The 17,897-nt window shown below is 35.9% G+C and overlaps 1 protein-coding gene across 1 annotated transcript; it reads left to right on the top strand.

Moving 5' to 3' along the window:
* Nucleotides 1–2,777: 2,777 nt before the first annotated feature.
* Nucleotides 2,778–3,940, top strand: LOC121788429 (protein SOB FIVE-LIKE 5-like). Its single transcript, XM_042187100.1, has 4 exons — nucleotides 2,778–3,140; nucleotides 3,359–3,430; nucleotides 3,509–3,582; nucleotides 3,684–3,940. The coding sequence occupies exons 1-4, from the start codon at nucleotides 2,778–2,780 to the stop codon at nucleotides 3,706–3,708; spliced, it is 534 nt and encodes a 177-aa protein (XP_042043034.1). The 3' UTR covers nucleotides 3,709–3,940.
* The last annotated feature ends 13,957 nt before the right edge of the window (nucleotides 3,941–17,897 follow it).

Genomic DNA, 17,897 nt, shown 5'->3' with positions numbered 1-17,897 from the left:
TAATTAAGCAAAGATCACAAGCCCAAAACTAGTTGCTAATTAACTAATTAATTAACACTTAAAATTAAGAAAGACATTTATAAGATTGAAATGTGTGCGCACGTGCATACATGTGTGCATATCTGTTGGAAAATTCTGAATCGCCATATGCACACGTGCCGACATGTGTGTGTGAGTGCGTGTTCAATTGGGATTGAAGGCATGTGAAATTCAGTTCACCTATATTAACACAGTCACACACTAAAATAAATCTAAAATTATTACCCCATTAGTTAAATCCTAAAAAAAATACTCCTTTTGTCCCTCATAATTCGTCACCATTTGACTTGGCACGAGTTTTAAGAAATGTAATAGAAAGTGAGTTGAAAAAGTTGGTGACATGTGAGTCCTACTTTTATCAGTATATTAGTTTTATAACAAAACGTGAGTGTGAATGAGTCAGTGAAATGTATGGTCACTACAAAAAATGATAAAAGTGAAAGGTGTCAAATTTTTAGGGGCGGACGAAAAAGGAAATATGTGACAAATTTTCAGAAACGGAGGGAGTAATATTTGATAATTAAGTACAGTGCATTAAGGTACACAATTTGTTAGTTTAAGTTTAATGACTCCTAAATAAGGCATGCAGCATGCTCCATTTCAAGAATCTGGTGCTAGATACTTCTAGTTTAACCTCAACTAGCATTTTTAAGCTAATTAATTACACATGTTTTTTTTAAATTTATAGTGTTAAACAAACTTTTTTTGACCTAGTTTTTGACTGACTCATTTATCTTTTCTTGATCTTTTTTTAATTAATCGGGTTACACATTACTAAATTGGGTTAATCGGGTTAAATGGGAAAGTATGATGCAGTCAGCGGGAAAGAGTTTAATTACTGATCCTAATTTACTCTCTTTAAATTTTTAGTTATTTTATTTTAATTTCCGTATTATTCCTTTCACATCTCTAGGTTTTTTTGACCACTTATAAATAGTGGGAATAGCATTTTTGCAGCAGTTTTTTGACATTGATTAATTACAATTCCTTGAAACTTATGTTTCTGTGAATTTATCGTGTGATCATTCTATCTCGTGGTCGATTGTCATAATTTTTGGCTGGCTCATATGTCTTTTCTTGATCCCTTTTTTAATTAATCGGGTTACACATTACTAAATTGGGTTAATTGGGTTAAACGTTACACATTACTAGAGAATGCGTTTCTTATAATTAGATAGAACAATTTATCGAATATAGAAAGTAAATACTTATGGGCAATCTAAATCGAAAAGAATGGATTACTTGTTTTGGAACAGTTTAATGATTATTTATAGATCGTTAATTGCTCTGATATCATAATAAAATATGATCATATGCATTGCTTAATGGGTCAGTCAATCTTCTCATTTGATATGTTACATGCATCAATTATTTATAGGATTTATTATTATGACAATTATGATATATAAATAAATTTATTCAATTATTGATCATTTCCTTTCTTGACTTGATCTGTACTTGATTCCTGTCATGATTTCCTTTTCATCCTGCAACAGGATCGAGTATAAGTTAGAGAAAAGAAGATTCATATTTAGTTTGGGAAATGAGTTGTTAGAGAAATGGGTGAATATATAGGTAGGAAGAAGTGAGAAGATGCAATAATATTAGAGAAGAAAGGGATGTATGTATGTCCAAATAGTGAGGAAAAGAGAGTGAAGAATTTGTACCCTGTTTTGCTATGAGAGTACACTCTGCCCAGCTGTCTTGCATGTGATACCCTTAATTCCCATACATTCCCCTTCTTCACATCCCACCTCACTTCCCCAATGTACCTATCTAATCATGAAAGTTACATAATTGTCCTTCATAACTAAATGCTTCCCAAAAAATGGACTCAAATTGCATCCTATCTAAATCTCCATGCCAAGATGTAGTCTTGTATTCGATGATCTGATCGTTAGTATATTCAGATTCAAGACCAAAATCGGTTTCAACATTTTGTTTTGTGTAGTGTGAAGTGGATCTGGATACAAGTACGATGAATCGACGAATATGACACATGTTCTTGTGCGTACTATGCAAGATGTAACACCCTGTAAGAATATATACATATCATCAAGATTACCAAATCATAACGCTTAACTCAATGATCCCCCAAAATAGACTTGTATTAAAAGAGAGTCTTTTGTTCGATGATTTGGTCATTACTATATCCAAATTCAAGACCAAAATCCATTTGATTGTTTACAACATCCGCTTCATGTGATTCCAAATTCAGTTTGGATACGAGTATGACAGTTCGATAAGTCCGACACTAACTCACGTGCTACAAGATGTGGCACCTCGAATGTATTTAACTAAAATCAAAGTTATCTAAGTGTCCCTCTTGACTCAACGAAATAAATCCGAATTGTTGCGCGCAAGTGAAAAATGTCTACGGATACGAGTACGACAGTTCGACAAGTACGACACAAGTTTTCGTATTAAGTACAAAGTTAAAAAAAACGTGACACGCTAATAAGCCTAGATATGATGAGACAATATTAAACTTGCCTACCTATTAGTCTCAAAGGATGGTGTTAATTAAACTCACATCGAACATATCCATTGCCAATTTGAGTAGTGCCAAAAAAACTCTCATTTTCTCTTGTATTTATCCTCAATATCTACTACTCCCACAAACCTAAGAAGATCAACAAACAACCACCCTCACTCTCACACACACACACACACACACATATATATATAAATAGATCAAATAGTATACAATACAAAGAAGAAGAAGAAAGAAGAAAAAAATGAATTACATATTCGAAAATGAAGAATGCAGCAGCGGTTGTGAGTCAGGCTGGACTCTCTACTTCCAACAGTCTTATAAAAGCGAACACGATTCGCCCGAGCCCCGGACGAAGAGATCCACCGACGAAGACGAAGAAGATCTGTCTATGGTGTCGGACGCCTCGTCCGGGCCGCCACAGGTGTATGAGAAAGAAGGAAACGACACAAGCGGCTGCTTCTTTAATAACTACGCTACCGTTACGGAACCTTTGTCGGAAAGGAAGAAGAATAGGGGAAATCGATGTCGGAAGAAGGTGCCGGAACGCTCCTCTTTGCTCGAAGTCGACGACACTGCTAGCTCCTCGCTTGACTGCTACTGCAATGTGAGTTTTTCTTTTAGTACGTCACGAGTTTTAATAAAAAATTGGTAAATAGGGCTAATAAAATGACAAAATAGTTAATAAGATATACTTACTAAAAATAGAAATTATTAATTTTATTTCTGATGATAATTAAAATAGAAAATAAGACTGTTGGTTTTTATTTGTGTTAATATTTGTTTGTTTGGATTGCTGATTTTTTTTTATGTATGTATATGCAGAAAACAAGAAGCCAGGCATCAGTGGAGAATGTGGTGGAATATTCACAAGGCTACTCCTCAACTCAGTTTGAGGTATGGCAAATTTCTACTTTTGATTATAATTTTTTTTGTTTATGTAATTTCTTGTGTTTATTTATTTATTATGTGTAGGTGAGACCTACATATGTAGAGGAGCATTATGATTTCTTGCAGTCTGGAAACCATCAACTTCAGCAGCAAAACCAGTTGAGTTTTTATTATGCTTTATTACTAGATCTATATATTTTTATGTTATGTATTTACAAGTAGTAATCTTTAATTTGGATTTGGTGTGAATCTGTAGCAGGTGGTTTGAAGGTAAAAGGTGGTGAAGCAATGAGATGATGTAAAGTTGTGTTTTTGCAAAGGCAAAAATGAATCTTGAAAAGGGGATTTTGTTTCCCTTTCTTCTCTGCTTTCTTCCCATGTCTTTTTTGTAGCTGTAATGCAAGTGGGAAACAGCTTGAAAGAAAAAAAAAGTAAAAAAAAAATAGTGGAAGTTCATTCTCAATAGTTTGTACTAGTAGATTCAAGATTTTCTTGTCTTAGAAATAATGGCAACAATTATTAATTTGTTTTTTATGTTAGTTTTTTTAATTAATATGTAGACAGCCCCTTGTGCTCCCTTTTGCTGCAACATTGAAGATCTCTCTATAATTTGTCTTAGTGGCAGGTACTAAATATATCCAATTCAATAATAAAGTATACTTAAGGAACAATGTATGAGCTAATTTTTATGTAGTAATTTGGTGCGGTTGGATATGTGCATTATTATCCAATAAAATATTCAATGTAATTATGTAAACCAAAACTTTGATAAAAAAATAATATTGGAAACAAGGATAGAGTGAGTACAAGGGTAACAATAATTATTGTCAGAAACCGAGATTTATTAAGTCACATGTAACAATATATAATTGTCAGAAACTAGGATTTTATTAAGTGGGCCAATTATATGCATATATCTATATCCACATGAGGGATCTTTAGCATGGACCATAACAACTAAGAAGCATTTGTCTTTTTTCCAAATTTCTACACTTTCTTTAGTTCATAAAATAGAGCTATTGAGGACATCATTAATTGAAATAAAAAGCCTAACAACACATTTATTTAGTGTGACAAACTCTACTTCTTTATTTGAAGACATATGTCAACCTTAATACTCCACTTAACAAAAATAAAAAGAAAGAAATATAGTTACTCTCGCCACTGAGTTGATGAGCTAGAATATCCAAATTAAACACCGAAGTAGAAAAAAAAATACAACCATCAAACAACAACTACATGCACTAAAAAAAATCATCATTCAACCATAAACACTAAAAATGAGGAATTTAACCAGGATAGGAGACTCTTTGAGGTGACTAAAAAACCAGCAATTCACCAAATCATATAACAAGTCATCCTAACCATTTTCTATGTGTTTTTATTTAATGGTTTTGGTATATTCTAGTGTAAGATAAAATGATCATATTTAAAGATAAAAAGATTTTGTAATTCTAGGTGATGGGCAATCAGAGATGAGAGGTAAAAGCCAAAACATATGTTGGAATATTTCATATGCCTCTTTATGACTCTTTTTCAATGTGTGCAGATCCTGCCTCAGATCTTCCTCACCCATTACAAACATGCTTTATTTATTTTATTATCTTATTTTTGGAATTATTCATGCAGCTATATTTTACTTTTGTACACAATTCTTTTTTAGTAGTCCATCCCCAATTTTGTTTATTTCTAATATAGCATCTAACACAGTTGACTTCAATGTTTTCATTTTCTTTTTTCCTTCAGTTTATTGCTATTTTCAGAATATTTTTAGGTTAGCATATCCGGGCTGATACATTAGTACACTACTTGTGAGCACCACTTATATAAAATTAAAATTAAATACATAGTTAATTTGATCATCCTAATTATATCTAATGTACAAAAGAAAAATTAGAACGAAAAGTAAATTCAATAGTAAAAAATATTAAAACAAACTACACATAATCGATTCACATATAATTGACCATCATACATATTTATCTACAAGTAATGCTTGTATTGTTAATTTTAAGTTCATAGCTCCATCTAACCAAGGCACTTAGTATAGGAAAATCCCAACAAAGCAATGAATACACAAAAAGATAGCATACAAAAACCCAACCAAGGCACTTGTTAATTAATACTACTATGATTGGATTGTTCTTTGTTTGTAGTGATTCATCAAAAGGGTATGGAGGGAAACATTTTTGTCCTCCCAACACCCACCAACACATTTACCCTCCCATCCCCTTGTTAAAATGAAAAAAAAAACAGTATTTAAAATAAATAAGTTTTCTTTTTATTCTCTTCCAAAATATTGAAAAAATGAATAATTTCACCTATGATTGTTCCCAATAGTGATGACAACACTCTTCTCCTCCTTATCTCTGCAGTTGCCAACTATTTTTCAGAGGGTAGCTATTACAGTATTACTTCTAACATCTGGTTTTTACAGCAGTTATATATAGGGTTAATTGTGCCTAAATACGTCCAGAGCCTTTGTCCTAGCGGCAATAAGCTTAGACATTATTGTATGAGGCGCCAACTTCTTCATTTGTGGTCCTTTCTTGATTCATCATTTAGTAAAAGCTCGTGTATTTATATGCAAATTAATCCTAACTTGTGTATTGGGTCCAAAGTGGAAGTACATGTGCATGTACAAGTATAGTACATCTGTACATGAATGATGGCAATAATAATACATAAGTATTTTATTTAATTTTGGATGCCAAATTTATGGAGACAGCTGGTGCAGCATTATAAAGGGTGATGGCCGGTGATATATAGGAAATTGATGAGATGATGAATCAAGAAAGGACCACAAATGAAGAAGTTGAATATGATTGAGAAAAGCAGAAAACAAAATAAGAGAAAAATAAATAAATAAATAAATAAATAGTGGGATTGAATAAATGAGATTAGATACAGTGCATGATGTGTACAGACCAACCATGCATTAGCCCATATTCCAAATTGTTCAACCCATAATAAACCTATCCCATTTTCACCAATTTCAAATAATTTTTTCCTTGTTTTCTTTTGTTTTTTGTCTACTCCAAAATATTCAGATTCCAATTCTTCCCCCTTTAGCTGCTATAATCTTCAAACTATGTTTTCTGCTATAATCTTCAAACTATGATTGAGCCCATAAAGATTTGAAGAATAGAAGATAACATTTATAAAAAGGATCGTCTGATTATATTTAATCAAAACTTCATTCTGAGAGATTCTTTGATACTCATATTTGTATGAGAGATTCTTTGATACTCATATTTGTATACATATGCTTGTTTTTTTGTTAAAGTAATTCCTCCGTTTCCAAAAAGTAAACTAGTTTTTATTATTTTAGGTCGTTCCTCAAAATTAGACAAAGTCTAAATATGAATAGTTTTTCAACAAATAATAATCATACACATCATTTATAATGTGGACCTCACAATTCACTAACAATCATTCAACTATCTTTTTCACATCTCTCTTATTTTACCAATTGAACATAAAAACCCGTGTCAAGTTTGTCAATTTTGTGGGAGACGGAGGGAGTACTATAGATTCTAGAACACCAAGTGCAGACGTTGGATAATTTTTTTTGTCCATTGTTCTGATATGGAAAGATATATATTGTATTAATATGAAAGAAATACAGTATTTATATACTATCTCAGTGTACCAAAAAATAGTTTTGATAGTAGAATATTATAGTTTTAATGTAAAATTAGTAAAATAAAGAAAGATATAAAAAAATGTGTAGGACTATTTTTTATTGTAAATTTAGAAGATCAATTTCAGTTTAGTCTTTATATCTAACAAAAGAGCTTGTGGTGACATCAGTTGATCTATAGTTTAATCGGCCGAATAGGTCGATGTGGTTTCTCTTTTAATACATTGGACAAGACTCAATAGACAAGATTAATTCTACATGTCATTATCCCAAAATTAACTACTCCCTCCGTCCACGAAAAATAAGACACTTTCATTTTCTGCACTCGTTTTGAAAAAATGATAATAAATAGTTAAAGTTGAGATAAAGTACGAGAGAGAATAATGTAGAGAAGTCTCTTGTCTATATTATTCTCTCTCTTACTTTTCTTTCTCTCCACTTTAACTATTTATTATTATTTTTTCAAAACGAGTGCAGAAAATGAAAGTGTCCTATTTTTCGTGGACAGAGAGAGTATTATCTAACTGAACAATATGAGTAAGACTCAATTTTATCTAATTTAGGAATCGAACAGCGGACACCATCAAGTGGAGGAAGCGGTTAGTCATATTTATTCGAGTAATACGTTTTGATAAAAATAGAATAAATATAGTATACGAAATATCAAAAGACTCTGGTGAGTATAAAAAAGGACATGAACTACAAACTAAAATCTGGACCATTAAATTTTAATACGTACTCCTAGTTCGCTGTCCATTATTATATAACAAATGCAAATAAAAAGTATTAGCACTATTTTTCAATGGAAAACTAAATTAATTTGTATAGTATTTGGTGATCCCTTCCGCTAATTTAGTAAGCGAGGTTTGTAATTAACACTAATTGCAGTATTAGAATACCTAAACTTGGTAAACACATCTCCTTCACTAAAACAACACGGCTTCTCCTCATCAATCCTCCCAATTCTCCCCACTCCTCCGCCGTAGCTGCTCTCCGCCGCCGCTTTCCTCCACACAATATTCCCCTCCGAGTCAACATCCACCCTCGCGCCTCCCCCTCCGCCTCCGCCTCCCATGGAAAGCAGCTGCATCAGATCACGAATATCTTCACCGCCGATATTGATCTCCTTCGACTCTTGAGTAGTTTGAGGAACGGTGCAGTTTACGACACTGCGCCCATCGCCGCTGCAGTTGCAGAGAGCCTTACCGTACATGTTTCTCGCTCTTGTAAGAACTCCGATCTTACTCTTTCTGTCACTTTTGGTCTTTCCCGACATACCTGATGTGATTCTGCATCGATCACAACCCTATATATATATATATATATATATATATATATATATATATATATATATATATATATAGGGTTTTGATCTATGCAAAACTAGATTTAAATACAGAAACGCAGAACAATATCATAATTAGGTCACTTTTAGGTCATAATTAGGTAATTTTTAGGTCATGCTAACAAAGCATGACCTAAAACGATCTTAGCATGACATTAAACCCAAATATTATAATATGACCTAAAATTGCTTAATTATGACCTTCCGTGTTTTTGGTTAATTATTGACCATTAGATCATCTAATCCTAGGGCCAAGATTTGGTCTGCATTTCTGGATTTAAACACATACTTATTTTGATCATCTCCCTATATATATATATATATATATTTGATTGTCACGTAGTAATTTATACAGTATTTGTAAAAATGTATATAGCGTGGAATTGAATTGTGGATTTTTTTGGTTTGATCGATGATGTGAATGATAGTGTTGATGATTTGGATTAGACGGCAAGGCCACAAAACAATCCGTGAGAAGGGTCGTGTGTGTATCAATTAATTTGATTTTTTTAATGAGAGAATAAAATGATAATAGTAACAACGTTATAAGATGTATCGACATTTTAAACTATACTTGTTATAATAACGGTTGGGATTTTCGTCTATTAAATTTGGGCCGTGAGGCATGGGCCACAATTTTGGGCCTAATAGATCTCAAATTACCCACTCTAGATCTTCTACGTACTAGGAGTAGTAGTATTTTTTTGCGATTATTTAATTTGTAGTTCAATTGGTCTCTGATCTTAGATTGTAGTAGTAATTTAATTCTTTTGGATATGTTAGGGCATTGGCATTTTTGTTAAGAAGAGAAGAAGAACTATGCAAATGGTCCATGAACTATGCGTTTTGCACGCAAATGATATCTAAACTTTAAAAATATCGTAGATAGTCCCTAAACTAAGGTGTAATCACATTTTTTATATTTTTTTACTATTCATTACAATTTTGCATCAAAATGCCTCCCAAGGCATGAAGGGCAATTATGGACTTTCATATTTAGGTATTGGATTTGATACTTTTTTTATTTCTCTCTCTATTACTAAATATGATATTTTCTTATAGTTTGAGTACCTAAAATGATATTATTCACTTCACTTATTCAATCACTTTATGTTAAATCTTCTTTCTCTCTCTTTATCTAACACTTTTAGAAAGTAAAAAATTAAAATAAAAAAGACTAAGTACTATGAGATTGAGGGAACATCTTTTTTAGTACACCAAATATCTCAAATGAGCAAATTTTGTTCGTAACATTTCATAATATCTTTTGAGGTCCATTACTATAAGTTAATATCAATTCAACTACTTGTAACACCCCCTATCCGATCGGCGAACGGTCGAATAGGAAATGTAACAATTACGGTGCCATAAATTATGGTCAATTAAAAACCAAACTTAATTCATTAAACTATTAGCAAAAGTTCCAACACTATTTACAAACGCAACGGAAGCTATTACAAATATTCAAACACTATACATGCCACATCTAACAGAAATGGACACAAACACCGCACGCAGTGACCAGTGACTCACCGAGGATGCAGTGTTGGCGAAGAAATGAAAGAAATATTCAAAGGAAACCCCGATCCAATTAACCTGTAGCACACTCAACACTTCAGCCACAATTCTCTAACAATCAATAATCATACAACTTAAAATTCTTTAAATTCTTATTATTTTGTTTCAATCATCACTACATCTATCATATCATTATTGTCTTATTAATTTCTAACGTAATTTGGACAGCAACTCCCCTATAACCAACACGTGCCCAGAATCCAACAGTAGGCAATATTAATCCCAAAACATATCAACAGTCATCAGTATTCATATGAAATGTCAAGTATTCCACACGTCAACACAGACATATCACAGACGTCATCACACGTATCAAGATACCCGTACCAGTAGTCAAATCTTCGTCCATGACTTCAAATTTCCAAACTATGTCATCAGAAGGGTATAATAATATAAAACTTCACATATGTCATAAATTATGTCTGCAAGTCTCAGATTTTCAATATTTATATCAAAACTCTCAACAGAACCATGTAACAGAATCCATTTTCACGTATAAGATATTATCATATCAAATTATAACAGATGTTTCACATAATCGCATATTATAACTCGTATATTGTCATACACATATTGTCACATATATTATCACGAATATTTTGATCGACATTACACATAATTTCACACATGGCCCCTTAAAGTGCTTAGTGACAGACTAGGGTACGCGGACCAGATCAGAATCAGAATCAGAATCAGAATCAGATACAGATGCGGATTTTGTCCTCGAGAGGACTTCGCACAGACCACCAATTAGGGTGCAGACAAATAATCATACCACCCATTTCGGATGCAGACAGATAATCCCGGGAACAGCCACCCATAGGGTGCAGATCAGACAGATCAGATAGGGGCCCATCAGATAACAGACGATCTTCGCTTCGGTTATCCAGAAGACGAGTGATCATAGATAATGCAGCGCTGCTGTCCTATGGCATGCCAATTGTACCCACAGAACACACTCAAGCACGGGGCGTAAACACAGTCAAATATACCCATTTTCATATCAATACTTATTTTCAATAATTACTAACATAACACATCAGTATCTTCTTTTCATACCATATCAGATCAGATAAACAGATTAAATTCCGACATTCTCAAAACCATCTCAGATTCCCAACAACATAGACAGATCATACCTCATCACAGATAGATAGATAGATAGATCAAGCATCATCACATTTAATCATATTTGTATACATCTCATCATCATATATCATTTATCATATCCTCCTTAATGCTCATTTCCACATTATCTACAGTCACAACCGTATTCTTCATTTCCACATTTTCTACAGTCACAACCATATTCTTCCCTTTTCACATCTCATTACCAAATCATTCAATAATTCATCATATTCTCATGTTTTACTTCATAAGTCTTTTATCACATAATTACTCACAATCTACTAAGATAATAATACATCAACACAGACAAATCAGACCTCATCACAGATAGATAGCTCAGACATCATCACATTTAATCACATTTATTTCCATCTCCTCAACGTATACTCTTTTCACATATTTCATTATCAAATCAATCAACAATCCATCATATTCTTTGTCACGACCGCCCATACTAGGGGTGTTACAAACGAGGCGATCGTGACCTAGGGTCAAACATTTAAGTATAGCATTTAAGGATAACAGTTCATAATAAATGCTCAATTAGCTTAAAAGAATAGTATTTTAGTTCAAAAATATATATAGCAGCGGAAATAAGGTTTCAAAGAGAGTCAAGGATGACGCCTATGTATGAAGACACAACGCATCCAAATTCCCTATGCCGACTCAACATCCACCGCAACATCCCGCTCAACCTGCACATATGGAAAACACATGCAGGGCTGAGTACTTGTTGTACTCAATGGGCTCATGCCAAAAACATTTTTCATAAAAACAGTTATGTCATCCATACCAGTGATCTCGAGTTTTATGTAGTTAAGAAATATCACGAGAACACAAAAATATTTCAAAGTCTGGCCAGACAATCAATCTCCCCACTTTCTCATCAATCATTCAATCACATTCTCTTTCCATAGTGCGACGAAAGTGTGGCCACACTATTCGCCCACGAGACCGGCCGACTAGCAAGGACGGCTCACGATCCCACTTGTGTACACAGCCTGATAGGGTTTGCGGCCCTACTCAGACCCGAATTCGTTTCATTCATTCATTACAGCCATATAGCCTAACGGAGCAAGCTCAGACGAACTAGGCATCAGGCAACAATCTCATAAACAAAACATCATGGCATGACATAACACTTTAAACCACCCTTATTTCTCCATAATCATACTTTTGAAAGCGTAAAAGAGTTTAGTAAAAGAAAGCCCACCTCGTTCTCTTAGCAATTCACACCCCAACTTAGCAACTCTCGATCCTCGAGTTCACGAGTACACAACACCCTTGTCAATGACAACACAAGTCAGCCTCACACAACATCATCTTACTATGCATGTCCTATCGCTTCTCTCTCGTCGTTTTCCTCAATTTCCCAAACCCAGCATACGTCACATAGGTGTAAGACACGCGTAACACATTTCAACTGATCACAAGTGATTTCAACATTTAAACACGTTTCTTGGACATACATGCCTCATATAATACTTTTAAACTTGGAAATAAGTGTCATTTTAATAAGACAGAAAACCGGCAGAATTGCGTGACCGTTTTGTAAAATTTTCTATAAAATCACCCAACATCAAAAGATGCTAAATTTTGGTCACAATACAGAGGACACATTCAAGTTCATCCATGAAAATTTTCATATCGAAATCACGCCATTTAGTCAGTCATTTCACATATTGAACTCTCTGGTCAGAACATATAATTTCTGACAGTATTGCGCAGTAAACTTCAAAAATTCACCAAAAATTCATCCTTCCTCATATGACGCTAAAATTTGGTCACAACACATTAGATACATTCAAGTTCACCCAGTTAAAATTTTAAACTGAAATCATATCATTTGGTCAGTCAAAACATTTATGCAACTCTCTGATCGGAACATAAAATTCTAGCAGCACTGCGCAGTTCATTTGAAAAATTCACCGTAAATTCATACGATGTCCAATAAGGCTGAAATTTTCACAAGACTCAGAAGACACTCCAAATTTTCATCTAGTTCAAGAATCAAATCGATCGGAGGTCATTTGGTCGGTCAAACAGATTTCGAAACATTCTGGCCGAGAACACATGTTACTGGCAGAATTGCGCAGTCGACTTCAAATATTTTTCAAAAATTCATTTTTCGACAAAAAGGGCTGAAATTTATACGAGACACAGAAATCACCTTGAAATTTACTCAGTAAAATTTTCGTATCAAAATTCGACCGTTTGGTCAGTCAAATACACGTCGGAATCCACTGTCCGAACACCACAAATTTCATACTCAAAATTTCGAAATTTGAGTTTCTTCCACAATCATCCAAATAAAATTTTCTCATGCTTATAACACACAATCATGCTTGATAAGACTCTCTTAACATGTTTGCACATAAACTTAGATCATTTACCAAGGATTCAAATCAAACTTCACACAACTTAATCAACAATAGCATAACTATCAAAGTTCTCAAGCAAACTCACTTTCCCACCGATTAACTTTGCGATCTATGATTCCTACACCCTCTATATGCATGTAGGATTCAAGAATAAAGTTTCAATGAAGGAGATGAGAAGGAAATCTTAGTTATACCTTCTTGAATCAAGAAAACGAACGGTAGAAACAAACGTTGACACGATTCGTCCCTCTCCCTTCACTGCTGCCGCCGCTGCACGAATCCGCCGTCGCGGATCCGCCGCCATCGGCTCCTCCTCTCTCTTCTCTCTCTCGGATTCTCGATTGCGAAAGAAATGAAATGAAATGAAAGGAGGTTGTATTTATAGAAAATATTTTCATAAAAGACAAAAATTCACGTCTTTTCGTTTTGATGTGACGCGTAATTAATGCAGCGTTGAAAAAACGTGCCTGATGTGATGCGATTCTTATCCAATTGGAAAACGTGTCTGATGTGACGCGATTCTTATCCAATTGGAAAACGTGCCTGATGTGACGCGATTCTTATCCAACTTTTCGTCTCGATTTGTTGTCGAAAGTGTATTTGATACGTGGTTTATTCTTTCGTGTAGGTAACGATTTAACGGGTCGTTACATTCTACCCACCTTAACAGAAATTTCGTCCCGAAATTTGATCGTCTTACATAAACAACTCGGGGTACTTTTCTTTAATTCCATCTTCTAACTCCCACGTGGCTTCCTTGGAACCATGGTGTTTCCAACACTTTCACGAATGCTATCGACTTGTTTCGCAACTCTTGTATCTTCCGATCTAGGATTGCCTCTGGCCTTTCCTCGTAGCTCATGTCGGGGTTTAGGATCACTTTTTCTTGACGAATCAAATGCTTGGGGTCAAACACGTACATTCCCGAACTGGGAGGTAACGCCAAACTGTACGCTACAGGACCTACTTCATCGATAAACTCGTACGGTCCTACAAAGCGCGATTTCAACTTGCCCTTCATTCCAAACCTCACAACTTCTTTCGTCGGGGGTACTTTCAGGAACACTTTATCACCAACGTAGAATTTGATTTCCGTTCGACGCACGTCAGCATACAACTTTTGCCTATCTTGAGCTTTCTTGATCCTTGCGCGGATTTGATGCAAAATTTCGGTCATTTCCTTTATAGCGTTGGGTCTTAACATCTTCCTCTCGCCAACTTCATCCCAATATAGTGGGGATTGACACTTCCTGCCATATAAAGCTTCATACGGAGCCATATCGATCGTCGCTTGGTAGTTATTGTTGTAGGTGAATTCAACCAACGGCAGAACAGTTTCCCAACTTTCCCCTCAATCTAAGACAACGGCTCGTAGCATATCCTCAAGCGTTTGAATCGTCCTCTCTGACTGTCCATCCGATTGCGGGTGATAAGCAGTTCTGAAGTTCAATTGCGTGCCCAAATCTCGTTGCAAACTCATCCAAAACTTTGATATGATTTTCGTATCGCGGTCGGACACAAAAGTCTTTGGCACTCCATGCAAACGTACAATCTCACTCACGTAGATCTTAGCTAATTTTTTCGATCCATAGGAAATCTTTAATCGGTAAGAAGTGCGCGCTTTTAGTCAGTCGATCGATAATCACCCAAATCGCAGTGTTGCCCTTATGTGACTTTTGCAAACTCATCACGAAGTCCATGGTTATATGCTCCCACTTCCATTCGGGAATTTCTAGTGGTTGCAACTTCTCATATGGCCGCTGGTGTAAGGCATTCACTTGTTGGCACGCTAGACATCGTTCCACATGTGACGCTACGTCTCCTTTCATCCCATTCCACCAAAAACGTTGCTTCAAATCTCGATACATCTTCGTACTTCCTAGGTGAACAGTATAAGGCGTATTGTGCTTCACTTATAATCTCATCTTTTAGCGCCTCATCGCTCGGCACACCCAATCGTCCATCGTACGTCAAAACATTACCCGCCTCCTCACGATAATGATCGAGCTTCTCGGCTCTCACCTTTACACGTAATTCTTCCAACTTCTCATCACGTCGTTGGGCTTCTATGAGCTTGGTTATCAAGTCTGGCTTGATCACTAGCGTCGTTATTCTTCCTCCTACTGTCTCGGGCTCTTTTACTATTTCCAATCTCATTCTATCGAATTCGCGAATCAACGCTTCCTCTTGCGTTAGGAAATAAGCTAATTGTGGTTGGTTCTTCCTACTCAAAGCATCGGCTACTGCGTTCGCCTTGCCCGGATGATAGTGAATACCACAGTCATAGTCTTTCACGACTTCTAACCAACGTCATTGTCGCATGTTTAGCTCCTTCTGCTCGAGTACTTGAGACTCTTATGATCCGTAGAAATCTCACATCAGACTCCATAGAGATGGTGTCTCCAAATTTTCAGTGTGTGCACTACTGCTGCTAGTTCCAAATCATGAGTCGGAAAATTCAGCTCATTCGGTCTCAACTGTCGGGAAGCATATGCTATCACCTTCCCATCTTGCATTAACACGCATCCAAGTCCTACTTTGATGTATCAGTAGAGACGGCGAAGTCTTGTCGGCTGCCGGCACCGCTAGAACAGGTGATGTGGTCAACTTTTCTTTCAACCGTTGGAAACTCGCCTCGCATTCCGGTGTCCAAACCGCTTTGATTCCTTTCTTCAACAATTGAGTCATTGGTCTCGCGATTTAGAGAATCCCTCGATGAAGCATCGGTAGTATCCCGCCAATCCAAAAAAAACTGCGGATTTCACTCGGCGTTTTCTGCGATTTCCAATTTTGCACAGTCTCAGCCTTTGCGGGGTCTACTTGAATCTCATTTGCCGTCACGATATGACCAAGAAAGTTCACTCGAGTCAACTAAAATTTACACTTACTAAACTTGGCATAAAGCTTCTCCCTTCGTAACGTTTCCAACACAGTTTGCAGATGCCTTCCATGTTCCTCCTCGTTCTTTGAGTATACTAAAACATCATCGATGAACACTAACACGAACTTGTAAAGATACTCATGGAAAACTCGGTTCATCAAGTCCATGAAGACGGCCGGGGCGTTGGTCAGCCTAAATGGCATCACTACGAATTCATAATGGCCATAACGAGTGCGAAAAGCAGTCTTAAGTACATCCTCTCGTCGGACCTTTAGTTGATGATATCCCGACCTCAAGTCCATTTTTTTGAAAATATGCCCGCTCCTCGAAGTTGGTCAAACAAATCATCAATCCTCGGCAGTGGGTACTTATTCTTCAGGTCATCTTGTCGAGCTCACGGTAATCGATGCACATTCTCACCGTTTCATCCTTTTTCTTTACGAACAACACCGGGCTCCCCACGGTGTCACACTAGGTCGGATAAAACCCAAGTCTAACAATTCTTGCAACTGAATCTTCAACTCTGCAACTCTTTAGGGGCCTTCGGTATGGCGCCTTCGATACTGGCGCAGGCCCTGGTTCCAAATCTATAGTGAACTCTAATTGTCTGTCGGTTGGCGGTCCAGACAAAGCTTCTGTAAAACACATCGAGAAAATCTAGTACTACTGCCACTTCTTCCACTCTCAATTCCTTCCTTTCCTCCCGTTCAAGTACACAAGATACGCAGGACGCACTTTCCTTATCATCATGGTTGCTTGCAATGCGGAGATTAGAGGTTTGTCGATTTAAAGAAATCCTTACAAAAAAATAGTCGGCTCGCGCCAGGGTTTGAAAAGAAATTTGCCTCTGGCTGGTGCATCACTTTTACGCATGTCTGAGTATAGAAACTTATTCCCCCGTGTGCATTCGAAAAGCTCAACCCTCCCTTTTCTCCAAGTCTAGTATCAAAACCTCGAAAAATGATCATGCAGTCTTACTTGGATATGAACTGAATTCAAATGTAGCAACACTGCTGAGGTGTCTTAATCAGAAAGGTTGTAGATTAATCAAGAAAACAAGAACAACACTTCTAGTTCGACTCTTTTAATCTTCATCACCAACTTGCAGAAATGGTTTGAAAAAGTAAGGCAGGGTCTAAGTTTCATTGATCTTGATCATGTTCATTCTGGAAATTAAGGTTTCAAATAAACTCATAAAGGTTGAGACTTTACTTCTGACGAGAGCTCGAAGAATATGAGATAGGCCTTGAAAACAGGATGAAACTGAATCAGGTCTCAAAATTTACATAGTAGGCGCTGCAATAAGATATTTCAATTGTCAAATCAAATTTGCAAAATCAATGAATGATGGTTCACACATGTCATGACACGAGATGATCAATCGTGGGAGGATTTAGAAGCATAGACAAATGTCATGAGGTAGCACTGATCATGGTTCGACGACATCATGTTATTGAATAATGATGTCACATCAATGGATTCACAGGGTTGCAACCAACGTGAAGTGAACTTTTTTT

Source organism: Salvia splendens, unplaced genomic scaffold (genome assembly GCF_004379255.2).
Source record: "Salvia splendens isolate huo1 unplaced genomic scaffold, SspV2 ctg104, whole genome shotgun sequence".
In the NCBI taxonomy this organism is placed as follows: Eukaryota; Viridiplantae; Streptophyta; class Magnoliopsida; order Lamiales; family Lamiaceae; genus Salvia; species Salvia splendens.
The sequence above is the reverse complement of the archived record's forward strand: the minus strand, read 5'-3'. Positions and strand labels throughout refer to the sequence as shown.